At 53.0% G+C, this 21,638-nt stretch overlaps 11 protein-coding genes across 11 annotated transcripts; 5 read left to right on the top strand and 6 right to left on the bottom strand.

Annotated features, from left to right (window-relative positions):
- Nucleotides 1-108: 108 nt before the first annotated feature.
- Nucleotides 109-1,065, top strand: COCMIDRAFT_106789 (uncharacterized protein; the record flags this gene model as incomplete). The annotated part of the gene is made up of 1 exon (XM_007694103.1): nucleotides 109-1,065. The coding sequence occupies one exon, from the start codon at nucleotides 109-111 to the stop codon at nucleotides 1,063-1,065; it is 957 nt and encodes a 318-aa protein (XP_007692293.1).
- A 366-nt stretch (nucleotides 1,066-1,431) lies between these two features.
- Nucleotides 1,432-2,214, bottom strand: COCMIDRAFT_29988 (uncharacterized protein; the record flags this gene model as incomplete). The annotated part of the gene is made up of 1 exon (XM_007694090.1): nucleotides 1,432-2,214. One exon carries the CDS (start codon nucleotides 2,212-2,214, stop codon nucleotides 1,432-1,434), a length of 783 nt encoding a protein of 260 aa, XP_007692280.1.
- Nucleotides 2,215-2,719: 505 nt separating this feature from the next.
- COCMIDRAFT_106773 (uncharacterized protein) lies at nucleotides 2,720-3,142 on the top strand (the record flags this gene model as incomplete). The annotated part of the gene is made up of 1 exon (XM_007694102.1): nucleotides 2,720-3,142. A coding segment is annotated over one exon (423 nt), but the record flags the coding sequence as incomplete, so codon positions are not given.
- A 463-nt stretch (nucleotides 3,143-3,605) lies between these two features.
- On the top strand, nucleotides 3,606-4,560 carry COCMIDRAFT_106821 (uncharacterized protein; the record flags this gene model as incomplete). The annotated part of the gene is made up of 3 exons (XM_007694101.1): nucleotides 3,606-3,971; nucleotides 4,041-4,367; nucleotides 4,426-4,560. 3 exons carry the CDS (start codon nucleotides 3,606-3,608, stop codon nucleotides 4,558-4,560), a joined length of 828 nt encoding a protein of 275 aa, XP_007692291.1.
- Nucleotides 4,561-5,865: 1,305 nt separating this feature from the next.
- COCMIDRAFT_40593 (uncharacterized protein) lies at nucleotides 5,866-7,691 on the top strand (the record flags this gene model as incomplete). Its single annotated transcript, XM_007694092.1, has 2 exons — nucleotides 5,866-7,219; nucleotides 7,666-7,691. The coding sequence occupies 2 exons, from the start codon at nucleotides 5,866-5,868 to the stop codon at nucleotides 7,689-7,691; spliced, it is 1,380 nt and encodes a 459-aa protein (XP_007692282.1).
- Nucleotides 7,692-7,798: 107 nt separating this feature from the next.
- COCMIDRAFT_64365 (uncharacterized protein) lies at nucleotides 7,799-9,541 on the bottom strand (the record flags this gene model as incomplete). Its single annotated transcript, XM_007694100.1, has 1 exon — nucleotides 7,799-9,541. A coding segment is annotated over one exon (1,743 nt), but the record flags the coding sequence as incomplete, so codon positions are not given.
- An 855-nt stretch (nucleotides 9,542-10,396) lies between these two features.
- Nucleotides 10,397-12,245, top strand: COCMIDRAFT_106817 (uncharacterized protein; the record flags this gene model as incomplete). Its single annotated transcript, XM_007694099.1, has 6 exons — nucleotides 10,397-10,534; nucleotides 10,590-10,848; nucleotides 10,910-10,996; nucleotides 11,063-11,860; nucleotides 11,917-11,945; nucleotides 11,988-12,245. The coding sequence occupies 6 exons, from the start codon at nucleotides 10,397-10,399 to the stop codon at nucleotides 12,243-12,245; spliced, it is 1,569 nt and encodes a 522-aa protein (XP_007692289.1).
- Nucleotides 12,246-13,104: 859 nt separating this feature from the next.
- On the bottom strand, nucleotides 13,105-14,556 carry COCMIDRAFT_9052 (uncharacterized protein; the record flags this gene model as incomplete). Its single annotated transcript, XM_007694087.1, has 1 exon — nucleotides 13,105-14,556. The coding sequence occupies one exon, from the start codon at nucleotides 14,554-14,556 to the stop codon at nucleotides 13,105-13,107; it is 1,452 nt and encodes a 483-aa protein (XP_007692277.1).
- Nucleotides 14,557-14,687: 131 nt separating this feature from the next.
- COCMIDRAFT_106820 (uncharacterized protein) lies at nucleotides 14,688-14,900 on the bottom strand (the record flags this gene model as incomplete). The annotated part of the gene is made up of 1 exon (XM_007694098.1): nucleotides 14,688-14,900. A coding segment is annotated over one exon (213 nt), but the record flags the coding sequence as incomplete, so codon positions are not given.
- Nucleotides 14,901-17,309: 2,409 nt separating this feature from the next.
- COCMIDRAFT_106824 (uncharacterized protein) lies at nucleotides 17,310-18,797 on the bottom strand (the record flags this gene model as incomplete). Its single annotated transcript, XM_007694097.1, has 1 exon — nucleotides 17,310-18,797. One exon carries the CDS (start codon nucleotides 18,795-18,797, stop codon nucleotides 17,310-17,312), a length of 1,488 nt encoding a protein of 495 aa, XP_007692287.1.
- A 565-nt stretch (nucleotides 18,798-19,362) lies between these two features.
- Nucleotides 19,363-21,101, bottom strand: COCMIDRAFT_29981 (uncharacterized protein; the record flags this gene model as incomplete). The annotated part of the gene is made up of 5 exons (XM_007694089.1): nucleotides 19,363-19,985; nucleotides 20,034-20,400; nucleotides 20,449-20,489; nucleotides 20,537-20,923; nucleotides 21,044-21,101. 5 exons carry the CDS (start codon nucleotides 21,099-21,101, stop codon nucleotides 19,363-19,365), a joined length of 1,476 nt encoding a protein of 491 aa, XP_007692279.1.
- Nucleotides 21,102-21,638: the final 537 nt, after the last annotated feature.

Below are 21,638 nucleotides of genomic sequence, written 5' to 3'. Positions count from 1 at the left end.
CTCGTACGTGACAAGCCCTTCGTGGCCAAGCTTCTCTGCCTATACTCATAGATTGCCTTGCTGTGCGGACCAATATCCTCGCGTGCTCGTTGTACCATTTCTGCCACCATGTCACCCGCACTTGTCCACGACAACGACAACAACAGCAGCACGACCAACATCTTCAACAAAGACAAGAGCTTCTGGAACAACTACAACAAAGGCCGGCCCCACCCGCCCGAATCTCTCACCAATCGCATTTTCAAGTATCACGAGCAGCATGGGAGCAGTTTCGCGACGGCCCACGACGTTGGTGCAGGAGACGGGCCGTACGCAGCTAAGCTGAAGGCGCGCTTCGCTCACGTCATCGTGTCGGACATCAGCGCGTCCAACGTCGAGCTTGCAAAGCGACGGCTGGGGCAAGACGGCTACTCGTATCGCCAGGCCAGGGTTGAGGATGCAGGGAGTGTCGAGGATGCCAGTGTCGACCTGGTTTTTGCCGCCAATGTCATGCACTTCCCCGATCAAGCGCCCGCCATGGCGGCTATTGCGCGGCAACTGCGGCCCGGCGGTACTTTTGCCGCGGCTGCGTTCGGGCCGGCTCGCTTTGACGACGAAGCGCTGCAGGCGCTATGGGAGCGAATCAGCGAGCAGGGCGGCCAAGAGCTGCTTGACAAGGCGGGCGCTGAGGAGCAAGCGAAGACCATGGCCGTCATGGCAAGGACCGAGGGTACATACAACACGGCACCCCTTGACACGTCCCTCTTCCTGCCGGGCGCCCAGCGGGTACACCTCAACATGGACCGTGGCGGTCTGACGGGCATGCTGCCTGCATCCAAGGCGCACCTCAACACCGAACCAAGCCACACAGGGCCCAACGATGTTGAGGTATGGGAGGAAGAGGCGGGCTGGGAGTTTGAAATGGACCGAGCGGCCGTCAAAGAGCATGCCCTCTCCTTCCCCTTCATCTCAGATCAGTCGCCTGCCATGGCGCGCTTGTTCGACGAGTTGGACTCGATGCTGCCACCCGGTACGTCTGCGCGCGGCCGATGGCCCGCCAAGATCATACTTGCGACGAGGCGATGAGACGCATGCTACTACCTCTCAAGGGTAGGTTTTTTCAAGCTACCAAGTAAAGCCGAGCTGATCGGAGGCAGAAGCTATGTAGAAGATACTGGGCTATATAGGCAATCCAGATAGAAGCAAATCTGACTCCTCCATCAGAGCAAATTAGGAATCTATCTAATACGTAGAGTTGATACGATGAGTGAGTCAAAAGGCTTTGGAAAAATTAGAACCAGTCACCTAGAACGTTTACTACTTAATGCTTGATCAGCTGTGTGCCTAAAATACATGTTGTAGACGCTTGCTTCATAGAGATCACCCTTGAGGTAGAGTAAATATGTAAAGTGCTAAATTAGGAGATAGCACGATACACTGCCTACAATTATCTCATGGTCCAAGTCCTGTAGGGAGGTATGGATGCAGAACAGGGAAGAAATGCCTCATCAATCCAACCACAATGCACAGCGGCGTGCCCTTTGGGAACGCCGGCTTTCCATTCGTGTTGACCACACTCACGTTCCTGCCATCGTACACTCCGCCCTCGTCCTCGGCCGCCTCAATCATGGCGCCTGCCAGGTCTTCATATGTGACTGGACTGTCCTCGTCGGTAAAACTCAAGGCGTAGCCTCGCGCCTTGTCGACCGCCAATGCGCCGGGCTTCATGTAGATGGTTGTAAGCCAGCTCTCTTGCGCGCGCAACAATTTTTCTGCTTCCATCAGGTCATGATAGACCTGAGACGCCGACAACAGGAGAATCTGCCGAAGGAGCCAGGGCGTATGACGTGACAGGTGTTCGTCAACCGTGCAGGATGAAAGGAGCACTAGCTTGGGTGAGATGGTTGAACCTCGCTTCTTTTGCCCCTCAAGGGCCGCAAGCACAGCGAGAACCGTGTCCTGGCTCATTCTGCACCCGGGGATGTTGTCATTCGTCGAGACAACCAGGAATATGACCTGGCATGCTTGTACGCACGTGGCCACGATATCCGTGTCCGTGATACTGCCTTCGAATACCGTCATCTGCTTCATGCTGTCAAGATCGGGGAAGGCATCCGCCAGCTTTCGCTTGTTGCGGCAGAAGGCGTGGATCTGAGCCTGTGGGCGTGAGAGGAGGGCGGAAAGCAATGCCTGGCCGGTACGGCCTGTGGCGCCGAGTATGGCGTAGCGTGGCATCGTGTCGTCAGATATTGAATACAACTTGTTTCCCACACTGTATAGTATTGACCAGAATCTGAAATTCAATGCTCTTCGAACAAGACTTCATATCTTGCCATTTCATGAATGATAAGTGTCGGTGTTCATGCGCATCATTCTAGTGGACTGGGAATACCCCGAGCATGGCTTACCTCCACATAATGATCCGATTCTGGCCGTCCTGGTAAAGTCGGTATCTAGGTCGCTGAAGCCGAGCAATCATGTAGACATTATCGAGTAGTAGGCATACTATAGAATAAACAACCTTGGTGCAATTCTAGCTCCACATCCACAAACGCCCCAAGTCCCAGTGTGCTCCTCGCCGCTCACAGGTCACAGCAACAACTTTGACGACGCCCCGTATCATGGCACATCACCAATCGACGCTTTCCAAATTTGCCATAGTGCTTGGAGCATTCCTATCTGGTTCGTATCTTGCGCAAGCAAGCATAGCCGTACATCTTGTGGCATCTACTCAGACCAGCTCTTAGGCACCATGCTCAGCCTTTCGGCCATCGCAATACCGGTATATCTCGATACACTTAGGACCCCTGCACAGCTTTACAGTAGCTGGGCGCGAACCTATCACTACGGCCATCTGGGTTTGCCCGCAATGTCCATAACAACGTGTATCCTGTACGGCATCGTGGCGCAGAAGCACAAGTCCGCCAATAGGCAATGGCGAAGATACGTGCTGGCCGCGCTTGTCACGGTGACTATGGTACCATTTACATGGGTCTTCATGACAAGCACGAACAATACGCTGTTTGGACTGCATGCGGAATCAGAGGCTGTGGGTGGTAGCTTCAGTGATGCACGCGAACTCGTGGTGCATTGGAGCAGACTCCATCTTTTGCGGTCTTTGTTCCCGCTGGCTGGTGCGGTGATTGGTATTGGTGGCTTGTAGAATTGGATAGTATTTTCAACCATTGCCTTCCCAACCTGGGGCCGCAATATACCGCTAGATGAACATTGTGAGCCTCGGAAGAATTCGGCGGTCCGAAAATGAGGAAGCCCAAGTAGTACGAGTGTTAGTTGGACGAGGAAATGCTGCTCTCCCAAAAATCACAAACTATCTTGACAAGATCTTGCCGATAAAGTGACAGTGTAACGAGACCCTTTCATGCCCTGGCCATGCAACGGACGGATTGCAATCGTTCTTCGTCGGCTCTCGGGCCCATCGACTCGCATCCCGACGTGACCTTATGAATACCCGGTGCCGATGGAGCCACTCCCTCGATATCTGCACAAAAGTCAAGACAGAGTGCCTACAATCTAGTAATTTTCTCTTATAGCTGGAGCATCTACCGAGAAACCTTCTACGTTCCTATCTCGAGCACTCATCCACCGAGTTCCTTCTCTCCTACGACATGGCTACCAACGGCACCAACGGCACCAACGGTGCTCAAAGTCTTCACCTGCCTTACCGTCTCGATGGCAAAGTAGCCCTCGTCACTGGCTCCGGCCGCGGCATTGGCGCTGCAATGGCCCTCCAGCTCGCCACCTGCGGCGCCAGGATCATTGTCAACTATGCAAAGTCTGCTGCGCCAGCGGCAAAAGTGGTCCAAGACATCAAAAACCTGGGGTCTGACGCCGTCGCCATACAAGCCGATGTAAGCAAAGTACCGGAAATTGTCCGTCTTATGGACGAAGCAAAATCCGTTTTCGGGCGTCTGGACATTGTATGCTCGAACGCTGGCGTGGTGTCCTTTGGGCACCTGGAAGATGTTGACGAGGTATGTGCGTCCCTGTTTTCCGGCTTCTGCATCATTGTCATTGCTATACTCGCTGACAACTGTAACCAGGCCGAATTCGACCGCGTATTTTCAACTAATACCCGCGGCCAATTCTTCGTCGCTCGTGAAGCATACAAACATCTTGGACCGGGAGGCCGCATCATTCTCATGAGCTCCAACACGGCTGATTCCTTCACTGTCCCAAAGCACTCGCTTTACTCGGCCTCCAAAGCAGCCATCAACGCCTTCGTCAGATGTCTGTCTAAAGACTGTGGCGCAAAGAAAATAACCATTAATGCTGTGGCGCCCGGCGGCATTCTTACCGATATGCTGTTTGAGACGGCCAAGGACTATATTCCCAACTCGCAGGACCTGAGTGAGGAGCAGATACTCAAGGTAAGGCCGAGCCCAGAGTCTTGCCAGAAGAAAGCAGACATGCTAATCAGCCCAACAGATCGTGGCAAGCGTCTCGCCTCTGAACCGCTGTGGGCTGCCTGTCGATATTGCGCGTGTGGTTTGCTTCTTGGCCTCAGAGGAAGCGGAGTGGATCAATGGCAAAGTTATGGGCATCGATGGGGGAGCGGCGTAGTTAGTAATCCCGCTAAGACAGTCATCGGTAATGAGGTAGGCACCGGAGGGCGCACTGGAAGCGGCTTGGCAGCCATGAACCAATCGCAACATAGTTTCAATTGTTCACTGTGTATACATAGCAGAATTCATGCTGGTGGAGACGCTCCATATCTAATTTAAGATTGGAAAATTCTACGCTGTTGGTAATGATTACGACTCTACACAATATAGACCGAAGTGTTTACAGTACGACTCTTACTCTCTACACCAGCCCTTGCTAGTGCCCTATACACAAGACTCGACACATGTAGCACAGTAGTCTTAAAATCTGAAGGTGACGACGATGGCATCTCCAATATTTCTAGCAACATCCAATATTTTTGTCATAACAATGTCGCTGCTGGCCTCAGCCTCGTAAAGTCGCCAAGATCCAACTAAGCAAATTGCAGCCACGTCGTACAAATACCATTGTCTATGATCTGAGCAAAAGGATACCAAATGTCGGCGCTAGCACGGTATTCACCATGTGCTTGGTCACATTTTGCCCGTCGGGATGTTGCAAAAGGATCATGCAATCCGCTACTCCCGCCCACGCCCAGCATATCATGAACATCCCCAACATCCTCTTATCACCCCGTAGGATCTGTGTCCAAACGAAAAACCCAGCGCCGAGATTCCGGCCCGTTGCTGACGCAAAAAGCACAACGGTGTCCTCTGTCGCTGTTGGAATGCCGAAGCCTTTCGCCCCTACATACGGTGGTTAGCATGCTTACATGGAGGGGCAGGGAACAGGTGGTGAACTACAGCCAAGTGTATCGATAAATGTGCCCACTACGCCGGAGTAGAGTAACGCCGTTCCCATCGCCACCGTGATAGCAGTAAGGAAGTACGAGTATAGTCGCTCGAATGACAGTTGAGGCATGGTCGGCGAATGTTTGGAGTACAGTTCGATGTAGCCTCTACCTAGCATAGCGTTGGGGCATGCATTATAGCCTCTACTTAGAAGAGTCTTCCGGGTCGTTTATGGTGCTCGACTCCGGTTACGCTGAATGTACCGGTCTGCTTGCCACAGTACGGCTGCCGAGCGGCCTCCGGCATTCCCACCGAAAGCTATTTCCGAGACGCTTGGAGCACGACGCGGCGATATCAAGCGTAAGACGCTCAGTGAATCGCGACTACTCATTGTAAGCTACGCAATCCAAGCAGTGCTTAGCCCAGCAAAACCCACAACTGACGGAATTTGATCTGGCGTCTGCATACAGTGCCAGCATTGACGAACCAGCACTCTTGATCCAAACATCACATCTCATTCATCCCAACAGCAATGGTAGAATCCGTGGAGCAGAAGTTGGACAAGTTGAACTTTAGCACGGAGCCTCTGAACGTTGCAATAGTCGGTGGCGGCTTCGCAGGCTTTGCGCTTCTCATAGGACTCCAAAAGTACCCTCATCTCAACCCGCAGCTCTACGAATCCGCTGAAACATGGTCGGAGCTCGGTGCGGGAGCGATCCAGGGCCCGAATGCCCAACGGGCAATGGAAATGATTGACCCACGCATCTTGCGTGGCTTTGAGCGACGAGCAGCTTACAACGAGGGCCCTCCGGACGAAAATGGCCAGTATCTGTGGATGGCTGTCACCAAAGGCCAAGAGCCAGATGTCGGCGAAAAGGTGCTCGAGTACAAGCATAGTGTGAGGGGATCGACGATTCATCGCGCCCACTTCCTTAGCGAGCTCATCAAGCTAGCTGACCCACAACGAACGCATGTGGGTAAGCGCCTCGTAGGCATCCAGGAGAGCAGTGGTGATACTCCTGTCCAGCTTCACTTCAAGGATGGAACTCAAGCAGAGGCAGACGTGGTGATTGGGGCTGATGGAATCCACTCCGTGGTTCGCAGGCATGTACTCGGCGCCGACAACCCTGCTTCCGATGCCTTCTTCACGGGCGGCATCATCTATCGCTGCACAGTGCCAATCGCAGTGGCAAAGGAAGCCCTGGAGGACGTGACCCAAAAGTTCAGCATAACCTGCGGCAAAGACGGCGTGGTATATGGCTTCCCTCTGGCGAACAACACGCTCTACTATATCGGGGTGACCACATTCCACAACAGCCCAGTGAAGCAGGATAAGTGGAACGTACCGGTAGACACCGAAGACCTCAACGGTCGCTTCGCAAATTACGCAGACTTTGTGAAGAAGCAGGTCGCCCTAGTGCCAAACGATGGCAGCACTCTCGGTTGGTCGATCTGGGAAATGCCACCGGCGCCGACGTTCCACAAAGGCCGTGTATACATCATGGGCGATGCCGCACACGCCACGGCGCCCTTTCTGGGTGCCGGGGCCGGTCAAGCTGTTGAAGATGCCTTGGTGATGCATCGCTTGTTGGGAGATTGCTTTGACCCAGCTCGACAGAGTGAATCGCCGTTCACAAAGCAAGAGACAGTACGTGCGGTGCTTCAGGCTTGCGACACGACGCGCCGGTTCCGCAGCCAGAAGGTCATCGTGACGAGTTCGGAGGTGGGTCGCCTGTTGTCTGGCAACGAGCCAGGGGTCACGATGGAAGCTGCACCGATGTTCGAAGCGCTGAAGGACAAGATGCATTGGATATGGGATGCCGACATGGAACAACAGGTCAAAGATGCAAGACTGCTGTTCGAGGAAGCGGAGTTTGCCGTGAAGCGCCAAGCAGCTACTCGATACACCGACTTCAAAGCACCTGGGAGGGAGTAGTATAGGGTAGATAGGCAAGTTGTAGACGGGCTTTGCGATATTGTACCCTTGATACTAATCGTCAAACTCACTGCCGCCATTGATACATATCATTGCTTGATGCTTTTGCAAGAGAATCAGACTTGGGGTACTTCTACGTAGAGCCAGCCATCAGCCGTTCGAAGTAATCCATATCAATCCCTTCCAAGGACCATTCGCTAGTTCCTGTGAGACCAGGCAACAGAGCATCAAAGAAGCCTCCCTCTGAGAATTTTGGATTCCACACATCCTCATGCCCGCTCGTGAGACCTGGTTGCTGACTGACCATTACAGCAGGACTCACTATTCCAGCGGAGTAGTATGGCGTCGCCAACATTAGGCTTTCGCGATCGTCGCTTGTTTGCGTGTCGAGTGTAGTCCCTGCATCGTCGAGTCCCCGCTGAGAGCTGCTGGCGGAGGCGTATGAAGTGTGGAGACCCGCGGTAGAGTGTGAAATTGGCGCCTGTGACTGTATGTCGCTATGTCCGATTGAACGATTCGGATAATTTGTTGCCCGAGCGGCTATGCCCTCTAGTGCGAATTTGATCAGACCAAAGTAAGGAATGTGCATCTGCGAAGTGTCTTCTTCGGCCTTCTCCACGAGAGGTGCGTTGTGCGCAACTTGCTGCACCACAACATTATGCGCCGGGGCATCGTAGCCATCAGCGGCTTCTGCTTCGATAGCGAGTAGTCGCCGCAGGAGTTCTGCGCTTTGCCGACTGAGCGAATCTTCGTTGAGTCGACTGACCTCCTGTAAATTCTCCTGTGCCTGCTCTATCATGGCCCGGTCGCCTAGGTACAGGTGCGTCATGATGTCGGCCTGCGAAGGGTGGCGATAGCTGTCGAGGTGGGCCAGAAGCAGCGTCACTGCAGCCATAACGGCCAGGTAGTCAACTGTGCGGCAGTTGTAGGCGACTTGGTTCGATCTGCGTAACACAGCAAAGCGAGAAAGAATCTCCCGAGAAGAATTGACGCAGGCAAACTTGGAGTATGTGAACCGCCGATCAGTAGAGGATAGCAACATGTAGGGAACGTGAAGCTGATTGAGGAGATTGAAGTGGAAAATCTGCACATACAGCCGCTGCACGTCCCAGCAGACTTCCTGTTTGGTCTGCACTGGGTTTCCAAGGTCCGGGACAAGCCACCATTTGCTGGGGAGGGTTTGAGCAGCACGCTGCAGTTCTTTATCTAGACTTTGGGTTACACTGAAGTCGACGCTTGTCGGATCGGATTCGTTGCGCTGCAGTATGCGTGAAGCAATGACGCACTGCACTCTTTCGAGGCCGCCCATGGCGGTATCAGTGGCGAGTAGTGCTTCGCTAGCCATGCTGACATCCGTAGAGCCCTGAGGTAGACCAAGGAGAAGACACATATAGCGATCGTAATGGACGATGCGGAACCACATGTACTGCGGATCGCAGCGGGTTGCGCGATCCAAGACTCGATATTGCTTGGGGGTAGCCGGCGCATGCACATGCAGGCCGAGGAGCTGCGCGAGGAGCATTGCTCGGCGACAGGCCATCCAACTAAGGCGCAGACTGCCACAGTTTCCATAGTAGATGCTCTCCATTACAACGCACTCTAACCCCTCCACGCTGGCCAGCATTCGGTCCTGGGAGGTGACGAGGCGAATGGCAAGTTCTGCGAGACGCTCTGCCATTGCTCTCGGAGGCTCATGAAGACCAGCTAGTTCATGGTGTATATTCGGGTGCAGATCTTGAAGAAGCGTGACTATGTTCAGTATATGCCTGGCTAGGAGCACTGGATGGGAATCTACGCTAGCTGGTGCGGGCAAGGAGCCGGGCGATGTGGGGCGGTTGGGATCGTTGGGATCCAGCCAAGTGTAGGGCATAGTAAGCGTCGAGCCATTGAGCATAGCCGAGTGTCGACTGCTTGCTCGATAGATGATGTCGCATTCTTCTGGCGAAGGTAGTGCAGCATGGAGGGTTTTTGATATTTCTGCCATGGGCGGAGTGCGACCAGACAGGTGACTGTATGAGGGTCGTATATGCGTCGCCGCTGGCTCAGGAGGAGGAGCTGTGGCGTCTGTCCTTGGGTTCGCAGCGATGGCGGTGGCGATGGCGGGCAAGAAGTGATGGGTAGGCTCCTCAGGCTGGTCTTGGGCGAGGCAGGGAGTGCTACGCTTCCTACAGCCAAGACAGATGGTTGAATTGTCTGCGCATGGGACGCACTTCTCCTTCCGCCGCTTGCAAGCCCAGCAGCTGTGAGTGCCTTTGCGCAGCTTCCGCCGCTTGGGATTGCCGGGCCCATCCACATCGTCGGTGGAAACAGAGGCCATTGCGATGGGAGCGACAGTAGTGACGCTGGACGGTGTTACGACGTGCTACACAGTACGTCGTCTGGCGATGCAACTTTGTGTATGTACCCGCCGTGTATGCCATGGACAAACAAAGGTAAGCGCTTGCTTGGACCGCCGAAGGCATTCGACCGCCGGTGGGGTGGCGGGGCGGGATTGCGCCGAGCGACCGATTCGTAGCTGACTGCAGACTACTTGTAGTTACTACCACCGAACCAATGCAGGGCAGGGGAAATACGATGCATGCACATGATGCAGGTCAGACTTCCCGCAACGGCACGCCTTACCGCCGGTAGGCTACTTACTGTGTACTGTAGTGATGTGATGGTCTACCTTCTGCGTCGATTCTGCATGACCATGGTAATAGATACGAGCACACCATCCTGTGAGCATGGCGGCGCCTGCCTCGCGCCTCCTGCACGCCGGGCTCGGCGCGCTCTGCCTTCCGCCGGTCCACTTGCGAGTGTCGGCGGAAGCAAACACAAAGACTACATGGCATTGCACCGCCGACACTCACTCTGTATACTAGTGAGTATTGCAAAGTTCCGCCGAGAGTCGCAATTCCACCGCCGGATGCCGGCTGCTCTGTATAATGTTTGAAAGAAAACATGAGGATACAAGACTGCATCCCTCACGCTTTCCTTCGCTCTTGCTTCATTCAAAGCAATCCCAACCCGCCCTAATCCTTTCCAGCCACCTTCTGTAATCAACATGGCTGCCGACTCTGCATCCAGCGCTGATGCTCAGTATGCCGAGTCGAGAAATAGCAGCGAGAAGAAGACGGCCGATGGCATGCTCGACGCAAAGCATGTGGCGGCAGCCAAGACAACCGATGGCGGCGACGAGGTCGCCGTCTACTACACTGGGTGGCACCTTGCTGCCGTCATGGCCACCATCAACTTGAGCACGCTCATCGCTTCCTTGGACTTGGTGGGTATCGTGCATGCATCTTGAAAACATGCAGTGTGCTGACACATGACTCCAGGGTATTGTAGCCACGGCGATTCCAGCAATTACGAGGGACTTCGACGGTTTGGAATACATCGGCTGGTACAGTGGCGCATGCTTCCTCCTTGTCGGTAGTAGCAGTGCTCTATGGGGCAAGCTGTACAAGTACCTGTCTGCGCGATACGTATTTATGGCGGCGCTTGGCATCTACCTCGTGGGCAGTATCGTTGCGGCGGCAGCGCCCAACGGCGTCGCATTGATCGTGGGAAGAGCGCTCCAAGGCCTTGGCTGTTCAGGTGAGCAGCATACCCGATCAAGGCTTCAATGGGCTTGCTGGCTGACCATGTGCATCTCCAGGCTGTCTCAGTGGATCCGTCCTTATCATCAACTTCACGGCTGCCCCGAGTAGTCGTCCCGGATTGATTGGCATATGGATTGGCGTTTGTAAGAATTAGTCCAAAAGCTTCGGCTTCTGCCACTTTCGAGAGCAGTTCGCTAATGTGGAAACAGTCATGTCAGCCACGATCCTAGGTCCAGTCCTAGGAGGCGTCTTCACTTCAGAGGTTACCTGGCGCTGGTGCTTCTGGATCAATCTGCCCGTCGGAGGCGTCGCAATCTTGCTGCAAATTCTCTTTCTACATATTCCGAAGCACGTCAAGTTGGCTCCGGCAACGTGGAAAGAGATTATCCTTCACATCGACATTCCTGGTTTCAGCTTCTTGCTGACCTCGCTCATCTGCTTCACATTAGCACTTGAATGGGGAGGTCTGACCAAGCCATGGTCAGATGGTTCAGTCATTGCCACGCTTGTCCTCTTCGTTGTGCTCACAATCGGCTTCGTAGGTGTTGAGTGGCTACAGGGAGAGTATGCAGGTGTGCCGTTGCGTCTATTGAAGCCGCGCATGACCTGGGCCAACTGCATCTACGGTTGGCTGAACCCAGGAGCGAACTTCTTGGTTCTCTTCTACCTTCCAATCTACTTTCAGGCTGTGAAGGGCACATCGGCCATCACTAGCGGTGTGTATACATTGCCTTTCATGGCATTCTATGCGCTAGGAGCGATGATGAGCGGTGGTATGATGGGAAAGACCCGCATGATCCACCCATTCACCATCACTAGTGGCCTCCTCACGACCCTCGGCGCGGCTCTACTGTGGGCCATGGATGTCAACACCTCCAAGGCATGGTACATTGGCGCGCAAGTGCCATTCGGTCTCGGTATTGGGCTCGGCAACCAGGTTCCAGTGACAGTGCTGCAGGCATTCGCCTCAGCGGCAGACGTTGCGGCAACAACCGGCATCATTTTCAGTGAGTACTCGGGCAATGCGTCGAGGTTTGTGGCAATATGCTAACACAGATTGCAGCGTTCCAGACAGCAACTGGCGCGTACTTTGTCGTAGCAGCGCAGTCGATCTTTGCGAATTTGATGGTGCAGACTTTAATGAAGAATGCCAAAGACATTGACATTGGTAGGGTCCTGAGCTCTGGGGCGGGAGAGCTGCAGACCCTCTTCAGCGGTTCGCAGCTGGACCAGGTGCGTAGTGCGTACATGGTTGGCATCAAGGACGTGTTCGCCTTCTGCATTGCTGTGTCGGCCGCCACCATCTTTGCCGCGCTGTTAGTGCCTTTCGTAAGGATGCCTGACACGGAGACGCCGAAGCTGGAGGTCGAGGAGAAGTCAGCGGAGACATGATGGGAATTCGAGCCAAGTTCAGCAGCTCTCGCCAGGCACGCGAGGACGGGATGGAAAAGAGAGATTGAAACCGCCGCCGATAGGAAGGAGAGGGAAGTCCATGCTCGAAGTACAGTAATGCGTGGGGGCGGTATCGAAAACAAGGTGCTTAGCTAGATGTCTCATAGCAATCAGATGGTAATACTGGACTCGCCGGTCACATGGGCGAACCCGCTGTTGAAACTTTGAGCTATACATAAGCAGCCCAATAGCGCACTCCCCCCCCCCCCCATGGCGGCTTTGTCCCTCACCACTGATGTCTGTGTGCGAGGTGTGAATGTATGTGTGGAGTGAAGAGCTTGACTTGGCTACGGCTCGGCTAAAAGTGCAGCCCACTCCTCGGCTCCGCTTGGCCAAGTTCAGCTTACTGTGTATTACAGTACTACCCACGAGCTAAAACGTTGATCAGTATCACAAGCAGCAGTCACATTCTCTCATATGATCAACATGACTACAACTGAGTAGTGTGATTATCCATTGTTACGTCTATATTTGTATACGTATGTTCTTATGCATGTAGTATGTCTATAGTCGATTGCTATATGCTCTATGCACGTGACTGTGGCTTCGCTGGCCCGAGGGGCGTCCGGCCGGTACATGTTGGAGATTTGGCCTCGGGTTCAGGGTATCGTGACACAATCCCATCTCGATGTACACAGTACACATAACACAGTAGAGGTATCATCTCACCGCTCAGAAGCTCAGCTCACTTGCGGAGCGTCCCGGCGGGCCGGCGCTCGCAGCCCTTGTCAGCCGAGCCCCATCCATCGTGCATTCTGACTGCATCCTAAGTTCTGACCCCGTACATACTGACAAGTCGTCAGGGTGAACCGTCTCGCAGCGCAGTCAACAACGCCTGAGATAGATCGCGCAATCGAGCGCGCATACTGGCCTCCAGCACTTGCGCCAGCCTCTGCGACGTCGTCTGGTCGAACGGGTTGTCGTCGAACAGCAGGTCCTTCACCGTGGCATCGATGCCGTTACCGTTGCCGCTGCCGGTCGCCCGCGACCGCTGCTCCCTCTCTGCCATCGCGTGCAGCTGCTGAGACAGGACCTTTACCACCCGTTGCACCTGATGCAGACGCGACAATACCAGCTGCCGCACAATGTGGTTCCCATCCTCGCCGTCCAGCTCGTAGCCGGGCAGGCCGTCCGCCGAGAGCCGTACGGTTAACGATGGCCGATTTCCCAGCTCGCCTGCCTGTAGGTTGGTCGTGTTTGCGTGGCACGCTGATGCCGCTGCTGCGTACCACCCAAGCGTCTTGAACACGACCAGCGCCAGCGTGAAAAGTGACGAGATGTCCTTGGCGCAAGGGCAGGCGAGCATGGCACTAGTCGTCTCCATTGCTGTCTGGTTCTGCGACAGTACATACTCCAGCTGGCGCAGAGTGTGTGTCTCGCTTTTCTGTTTGTCCATGACCAGCTCACGCAAGACTGTATGTGCCTTCGTACTGCAGCCACAATTTGACAGCGAGCTCGGAGCAACCTGGCCCAACACCGAATCTCTGCGTAGGGGCGGAGTAGGGATCGACCGGGGAGAGCCGCTGGCTGTGCTGCTGGTGCTCGTTGAGAACCAATCCACCAATCCCAACTTTGCTTTTGTTGTGGTTGGCATCTGCTGAAGGTTGGCATGTTCTGAAACTTGCCCGGCTCCCATGGGCGCCGTGGGCATCTCAATCGGAAATAGCACTTGCCGGTCTGGAATGCCGATGCTACAAGGTGTGAATGAAAAGTCAAAGTCGTTGTGGTTTAGCCCCGGATCGGGATTAGCATCCAAGTCAGGCGGCAACGTAAGAGACCCTAGGAAGTCGAAATCGTCGGCTGTGGTTTCTGGTACCATCTGCAGCACCGAATTGCCAGACCATGTCTGCCCGCTGAAGTCTGAGAAGTCAGGAGTGGAAGCATTGAATATGTCACTGGACAGCTGTGGCGAGGTGGACGACAAAGGCTGGTCGATCATCACAGCATCAGGTGCTTGCGCCATTGCGAGAGGCCCTTGTGCTCCCGCGGTAGCAGAGATTGGAGTGGGCATCTGTATACCACTATCAATGGCAGATGCGGACTGCTGAGTCGTGCTAGGGCCATCGGTCGTCACCTTGGTCTTCTTCACAGCGGGACGTCCTGCTCGGCGAATGACAGCATAGACACAGGTCTCTTCTCGTCGCACGCAGCGAGCACATGAAGGCTTCTCTTTGGTACATCCAATCTTTGCATCGGCGCATGCATTGCAGGTACTTCGCAGCTGCGCACGTGGTTGTGCCTGGGTCGACATCATGTACAACGGAGTTGACAGATATACTGTGGGGTACAATATCAATGAAATAAAAGCACTGGGTGTACGACAAGCAATGAAAAGAACCCATGTAGACTTCCCTGCAGCTTTATGATCTCAAGCTACGCTTCTCAATATCTTTGCCACTTAGCTAGACACTGCAATTTAGCCGGGGTTAAGAGCAACGTCGCCGGAGAAACACTGTCCTTAGGCCCTCCTCGCCGGACAAACACTGTCTTCAGGCCCTCCTCGCCGAATGGTCCCCGTAGAAGATTCCTTCTGAAGCTAATGCGAGTAAGCCCAACCAACTTCAGCACATGGTCAGTGGCCCTGAGTGCGCATGGTAAGCGGCCCTGAATGCTCAAAAGACTACCGCCCCTTCAGGATACGCTTGGTTGATAGGAGGAGTTGTTTACATAAACGATTCGGTGTAAATGATACAAAGGGATAAGGTATAAAATTTTAGCTGTAACTTATAACGCCCCGTGTAACATAGCTAATCCGCTAGACCTAAACTACTTTACTTAACTTTGGACAACTTTCGAAGATGTGGTGATATGCATAATCCCGCCGAACCACGTCCCCCTTCGGTGTTGAAGCTGTGCTAAGTCTACCAGTGTAGGCACTAGGAATGTGTACAGATATCTGAACGCTTCGTATACTTACTATGTACTACTCCGATCTCGCCTCTTCCTCTTTCTCACCCTCCGACAGCCACCTTACTTCAAATACCCACCTTGCTTCATACACTTACCCTTGCTGCCTGCGCGTCCTACAGCGCCTCAAACACCTCGAACGCCATTACCGCTGTGTTCAGCTGTCGCGTGATCGACCGCTACAGGCCATATCGCTCTGCTATGTTAGCTACGTTCTCGATTAGATTACGTGGCTTCTTCGGATTACCTACTAATAGGATTGATATGCCTGCATTCATCCTATTACTCCCCACCATCGCAGTGGGCGCCTGGTTGAATTGGCAGTGGATGGCATTGATGAGATCGAGGCTTTTATAATTTAATTGGTCGATTGAACAGTAGCAGAATGTACTTTAAAGCGAGGAGATGTGGGTGGAATCTGGTAACCACTACTGCTAACCTATGACTAGGCGCCCTGGTAAGGAATTATTGCAAGTTTAACTGCTTATTACGATCGGCCCCCGAGAGATTTTCGTGTACAAAGAAGCGCTATGTGATTGGCCGGCTCTATGAAGCTCCCAATAAGTGGCATACTACCAGGATATTATTAATTCCCGTATGCGGATAACACCTTGTCACGTAAAAAACACCAGATTCTGCACAAAGCCAGCCAAAAAAAAATGACGAATATACGAACCAAGAACGAGCAAAAGTACGAGTTACACTATCGTCCAAAAAAAGACGAGCTCGAACACCATCCAACAGGACCATCCAGACCAGCCAGGCCAGCCAGGCCAGCCAGGCCAGCTCGAAAATTGGCTAGGGAACGATGTGCAGAACTCTTCTTCAGGGCCGCTAGCTAGGCTGTTCAATTCCATATTTTATATGATGTTAAGATTATTGCGCGATTGCTAAACTGCGTAAGCGTGGGTAAATATTCTAGGGATCTTTTCATTAGGAGGTTCAGGGTCCTGCCGTGATACAGGAAACGATCTGGGGTATTACCGACGCTGTAAGATACTGTGAAAGTATGCTACCCCTCGTAGTGAGTTTCTTTTGAAGCCAATGCGAGAAAGCCCAGCCAGTCTGCTTGGGATTCTGAAACGCCAACGCCAACGCCACCGCCGACATAGCAGCATTGGTAAGCGCCTGATGCTTCCTCGACCGCATCTTCTGAATCATCGATGCGAAATGGTCCTCAGTGCATAGCGGGTGGCCGTATGGGCTGAGAAGATTATGGAAGCAAGCCTCAGCCCACCCCGGATTCCTCCTTCTTGGCTGCAGGTGAGCTGGAACCTGGAGAATCCTACATGCATATAGATTGCACTTGAATGTATCGCTATGGTTCGCATTATTATGCCGGTCTAGGGCGCATCGAGATGCACATGCATGCACTGGGATACTGCCGGTTTATACTTATGATAGTAATGGGACAAGCAAGCATGTCATGATAAGCTCATAGAAGCTCATCGTTCCCGGCGACTTTCAAAATAATATCCTATGTCAAGTCCGCCGATATCAAGCACACTGATGCTTGTAAAGTCTCACACCAAGGCACCTCTACCGCATGCGTGCAACCCCACGACTAGATCCTACCGCCACAGCTAACAGGGGCCAGGGTAGGTGTACTGAGCTTCGTCAGCTACCAGGTATTAGATTAAGTGCCGATAGGGGCTTTGCCTCTATTGGTCTCCACGCAAGATACATTGGAAATCACGTATCAGGCCTCCACGGACACGGCAGAGGACGTGAATCCGAAATGATCAAAATTGAGAGGTTCCTTATTTCCAGCATATCCAATTTGTGTAGAATTAGAATGGGTTATAGGAAAAGGGCTGCGCAACTACTTTTTTTTCTTAATAAGCAATTGACGCTACAGTGTGGGCGTGAAGTCATTGATAGAAAGTGAATGAATAACTTGAAATATTTAACGTTGGAAAAGTGAGAAGGGGCGAATTTTAGATGGTTAGCCTCTTGTTCACCCTGGCCCCTGCTGGCGGCGTTGGTACTATGCAAACTCTAGAAGGTATGTATGTGTACTTACGTACCCTCGTCCGAATCCGTACTGCCCTGCATGTGTTCGTGCTGTATGTGATACCCATCGTCCGTGGCCTCGGCTCAACCACGTGCCGGTGCGACCGTCTCCTCTGGCCCACGCGCCCGGTTCATCTGCTTGTTCCCGGCCATGGTGGTCATCCATGGCCGTGTCCCGGAAGTGAAGAGCGTGTCTATTTGCTCAAGCGTCAGTCGGGCAGTTTCCGGCACAATGAAGATGGCAGTGGTCAGGGTAACAATGGTTACTCCAGCGTAAAAGTACCCCACGCTCGTCCCGATGGCTGCAATCATGTAAGGCGTCCAGAACTGTGCCGCAAAGGAGAAAATCGAGGCAAAGGCCTGCGTGTTCGCTTGTCCTTGGGTCCGCAGATGGACCGCATGCACCTCTGCTGACGTCAACCACGAGCTAGCGCTGATTGCCCCTCCAAAGATGAAAGCCCAAATGCACAGGAACGCAACCAGCACCCGTTGCGTGATAGTACTGCCGGTCCCGAGTGCAGATCCCACCGCCGAGAAGATAAGCATTGAGCAAGCAGCAATCGCATACCCATACAGCAGCGAGAGCCGGCGGCCCACGTTGTCCAGGATCCAAGGACTAACCAATGAACCTGCGAAGATGCACACGGATACAATCGCATGCGTCGTGAATGGGCTCGCCACCCCCAAGGACGAGAGAAATAGCGCTGTGTATGGGGCCACGAACTGGATACCGGTAATCTGCAGTGTAACGAGCAGGAATGCAGACACGAGGGTTCGACGCAGATTAGGTGGACGGTAGATGCTGGCCCAAGCCGATGAAGATTTCGTGTGGGTCTCAGCTTCGATGGCTGCTGCAATAATGTCCATTTGCGCAGTGACGGCTTCCGAGTGCTGATCGAGATCATAGAACTTGGCGAGAGCCACCCTAGCATCGTCCTTCTTGCGACGAACAATGAGCCACCGCGGCGAGTCGGGGAAAAACACGAATGTCACCACCAGGACGACGCTGAGGGGTAGCTGGCAGGCGATTGGGACTCTCCACTGCCAGTTGTTGGTTGGACTCAGTCTTGCCGAACCAGCGCAGACTCCGGCAGCTATCGCATTGCCCACCGTCAGAGCGACGTTGTAGATGCCCATCAAGAGCCCGCGCTGATCTGGCGGCGCGCTCTCAGTGCCGTATGTGATGCCCACGACGAAGAGCTGACCAGTACCAGCCGCATTGATGCACTTGCACACCATGTAGTTGAGGTAGCTCTGGGATGTGCCGAGCATCCCCGCGGCGCCTACCGCCACCAGTGCAGCGCCTATCATCACCGTACCACGCCGCCCGACAAACGTGCCTGTGACGCCCGAAAGCGCAGCGCCAAGGGCCTGGAAGAGGGCGCTCACGCTGAGTAGCGACTGCTGTAGTGAACTCAATCTGCACACCTCTATTGCTACACCGCCGACAGCGTCGCGCTGTGTTGTGCAAACAGAGCCGAATGCTTGGTTGAACGAGGGCATTGCAAGCACGATTCCGGAGAAGCCATAGTCGAAGTTGGCGATCCAGGCAATGGCGCAGATGGCTGCCATGAAGCGCCACATGAACGGCGTAATCCGCCGGAGGCTGCTGGGTGGCGGCGCATCATGGTCTGTCGTCAGACGAACCTCCTTTGCCATTGCGGTTTCGCGAAGCCCGTTCTTTATCATCGCCGTGTCTGGAGTCCAGTCTTGCTGTCCGTCTTGCGGAATAGTACCGCAAGCAGGCAAAGTTCAACAACCCATCTTTTATGCATATCAACATCGTATGTGCATACTTTCGATAGTTGGATAGAGTCGATTGTAGCGACGTCGGGCCCCGAACCTTTGGGGCTAGATTTCACGTCGGTGAAGGGCCGTGGCTTCGGTATTCACGGTGTACGGGTCTTACAGTTCGCGATAGGGACCGAGTGGACCACAATATCAAAACCAGAAAAAGTTACCCTTGAGACATATCATAATACTGCATTACTAGACGGCGCGATTCGCGCTTCGTAACATCTCGTTTCCGTACGTGCAGGCGCCAGGCTCCAGTACAGTCGTAGCTTCAGGAGCATGCGCATCTCGCTGCAGAGCATGAAATACTTTGTTATCTAGGAGGCCAGACCATATATATAGTCTATAGATATGTACCCAGGTTTACATGTACAGCTTTTACTTGCGTGTACGAGGATAACGCATACTGACCAAGCTCTCTGCCGATACCGCTCTGCTTGTAACCGCCAAAAGGAACGCCAAAATGCGAATCTTGAGAGCTGTTGATCCAAACCATACCCGCTTCAATACTACCCGCAACACGGTGTCCACGCATGATATCCTTAGTGAATACAGCGGCACCAAGACCGTAGTCAGAATCATTTGCCTTTTCAATTGCCTCCTCTTCTGTCTTGAATGACTGGATGACAACAACAGGACCGAAAATCTCTTCGCGGACAACCTTCATGTCATTGGTAACGTTGGCGAATGCTGTTGGTCCGACAAAATAACCTTTGGAAGGGATGTTGGCTTGATCACCGCCGTAGATCAGCTCAGCGCCTTCAGACTTGGCAATCTGTATGTAGTTTACGATTCTGTCTTGTGCGGCTTTGGAAATCTGTGGACCGTGGTTTACATTGGCGTCAAACTGACTTCCAATGTTGGTGTTCTCCTTTGTGTGATTCTTAAAAGCCTCGAGGAACCTCTCGTAGATTGTGTCCTGAACGTACAGTCTGGAGGTTGAAGTGCAGACTTGCCCCATGCCGCCTGTAGTATAAGTAAGCTTTGGAATTCTTGTAACGTAAATCGACATACCCATAACCCCCATGTGAGACCATCGAACAGCTTGTTCAAGATCGCAGTCATCGAAGACGAGCAAAGGGCTCTTTCCGCCCGTCTCCAAGGTGATGTTTTTGAGGCTTCCCGCCGCCGCTCTCATTATCGCTCTACCAGTCACTGTGCTTCCAGTAAACGCGATCTTGTCGACACCAGGGTGCGCAGGCAAGTGCGCCGCTCCTGCAATTCTACCGTCCCCGTTAACAGTGTTAACAACACCTGGGGGGAATCCAGCTTTCTTGATCAGCGACGCAAGGAACAGAGCGCTCAGAGGTGTTTGTTCAGCCGGCTTTAGCACAACCGTATTACCGCATGCTAATGCTGGTCCCAATTTCCATGCTGCCATCTAAGATCGGTTATTCATTGTCGTTGTCAAAGAGAACAGAAAACTTACCATGATGGGAAAGTTCCAGGGAATGATCTGTCCACAGACGCCTAGGTTGTTTAGCATGCTGATGATATACTTGGATAGCTAAACATACCTAGAGGTTCATGCTTCGTGTAAGCCAGCTTTTCTTTAGAAGTTTCAATTGTTTGACCGTAGACCTTGTCTGCCCAGCCCGCATAGTATCTGAAGACAGAGATTGTCTCGCTAACATCCTCATCCAGAGCTTGTTGATATGGCTTGCCGTTGTCCCAGGCATCTATGGTAGCTAGAATTTGTGCATTCTGCTCACAAAGCTCACCCAGCTTCCAGAGTAACGATCCACGTTCCACTGCTGATATATCGCGCCACTCAGACGATTTGTAGGCTGCACGAGCTGCCGCGACCTCTGAAATGACCGACTCATCATATGGGTTGATGGTCTTTAACGTTTCGCGCGATTTGGCTGCAACGAATTCGTTGTTGATAAAGAGACCTGGGGCAGCTGTGAGTATCATTCAGGCTCAAGTATTATTCGTAGAATGATTGCTTTGCAACTCATGCCATTGTCGTCATGCCAATGCGGATCATGAGAATTTTTTTTAATAATGTGAAGGAAACTCACCAGTGGGCTGTGTCCACTGGACACCATTGGGTGCTGTAAGATTGATTGGTTCGGCCATGATGTGGTGAGAATCGATACAAAGTTGCTTTCAAGGAAGGAAGTGTGCAAAGCGTGATGAACTTTGGATCGGTCACGGATGGGTACAGGCTGGGGCACATTATTTGAATGTTACTTTCAACCTCAGTGGGCTGTTTGCCTACTGCGATAGGAGTAGTTCGAGACGTCTTCGTGATCAACCCCACACCTAGTGACACTGTATTTTTCCTCAGAAAGTTAAACGCTTCACCCCACAGCAGTTACTGTAAGGCGTCGTCCCACTACCCCCGCCTGCGTCCCTAAAGTTGCCAGGATTAGTATGGTCGATTTTCTGGGGTGCGCGTAACGGCAGAAAAACTACTACCGTCCGTGCTCACCCAATGCAACAGTTTGTTACACGGGGTCTGGAGTGCTAATACTTCTCTGGCTCGATCCGGGTTAGGGCGAGTAGGATTGGGGTTAGCGCCGTGAGAGTTGCCTGGCGATTCTTAATGGAAAAGAGTTATGGATGTAACCGGGGGTTTGACAACGCTAATCTATTCAATAGACTAACATGTAA

The sequence above is a fragment of the Bipolaris oryzae genome (assembly GCF_000523455.1).
Source record: "Bipolaris oryzae ATCC 44560 unplaced genomic scaffold scaffold_197, whole genome shotgun sequence".
In the NCBI taxonomy this organism is placed as follows: Eukaryota; Fungi; Ascomycota; class Dothideomycetes; order Pleosporales; family Pleosporaceae; genus Bipolaris; species Bipolaris oryzae.
Note: the sequence above shows the minus strand (reverse complement) of the source record. Positions and strands in the feature narration are given on the sequence as shown.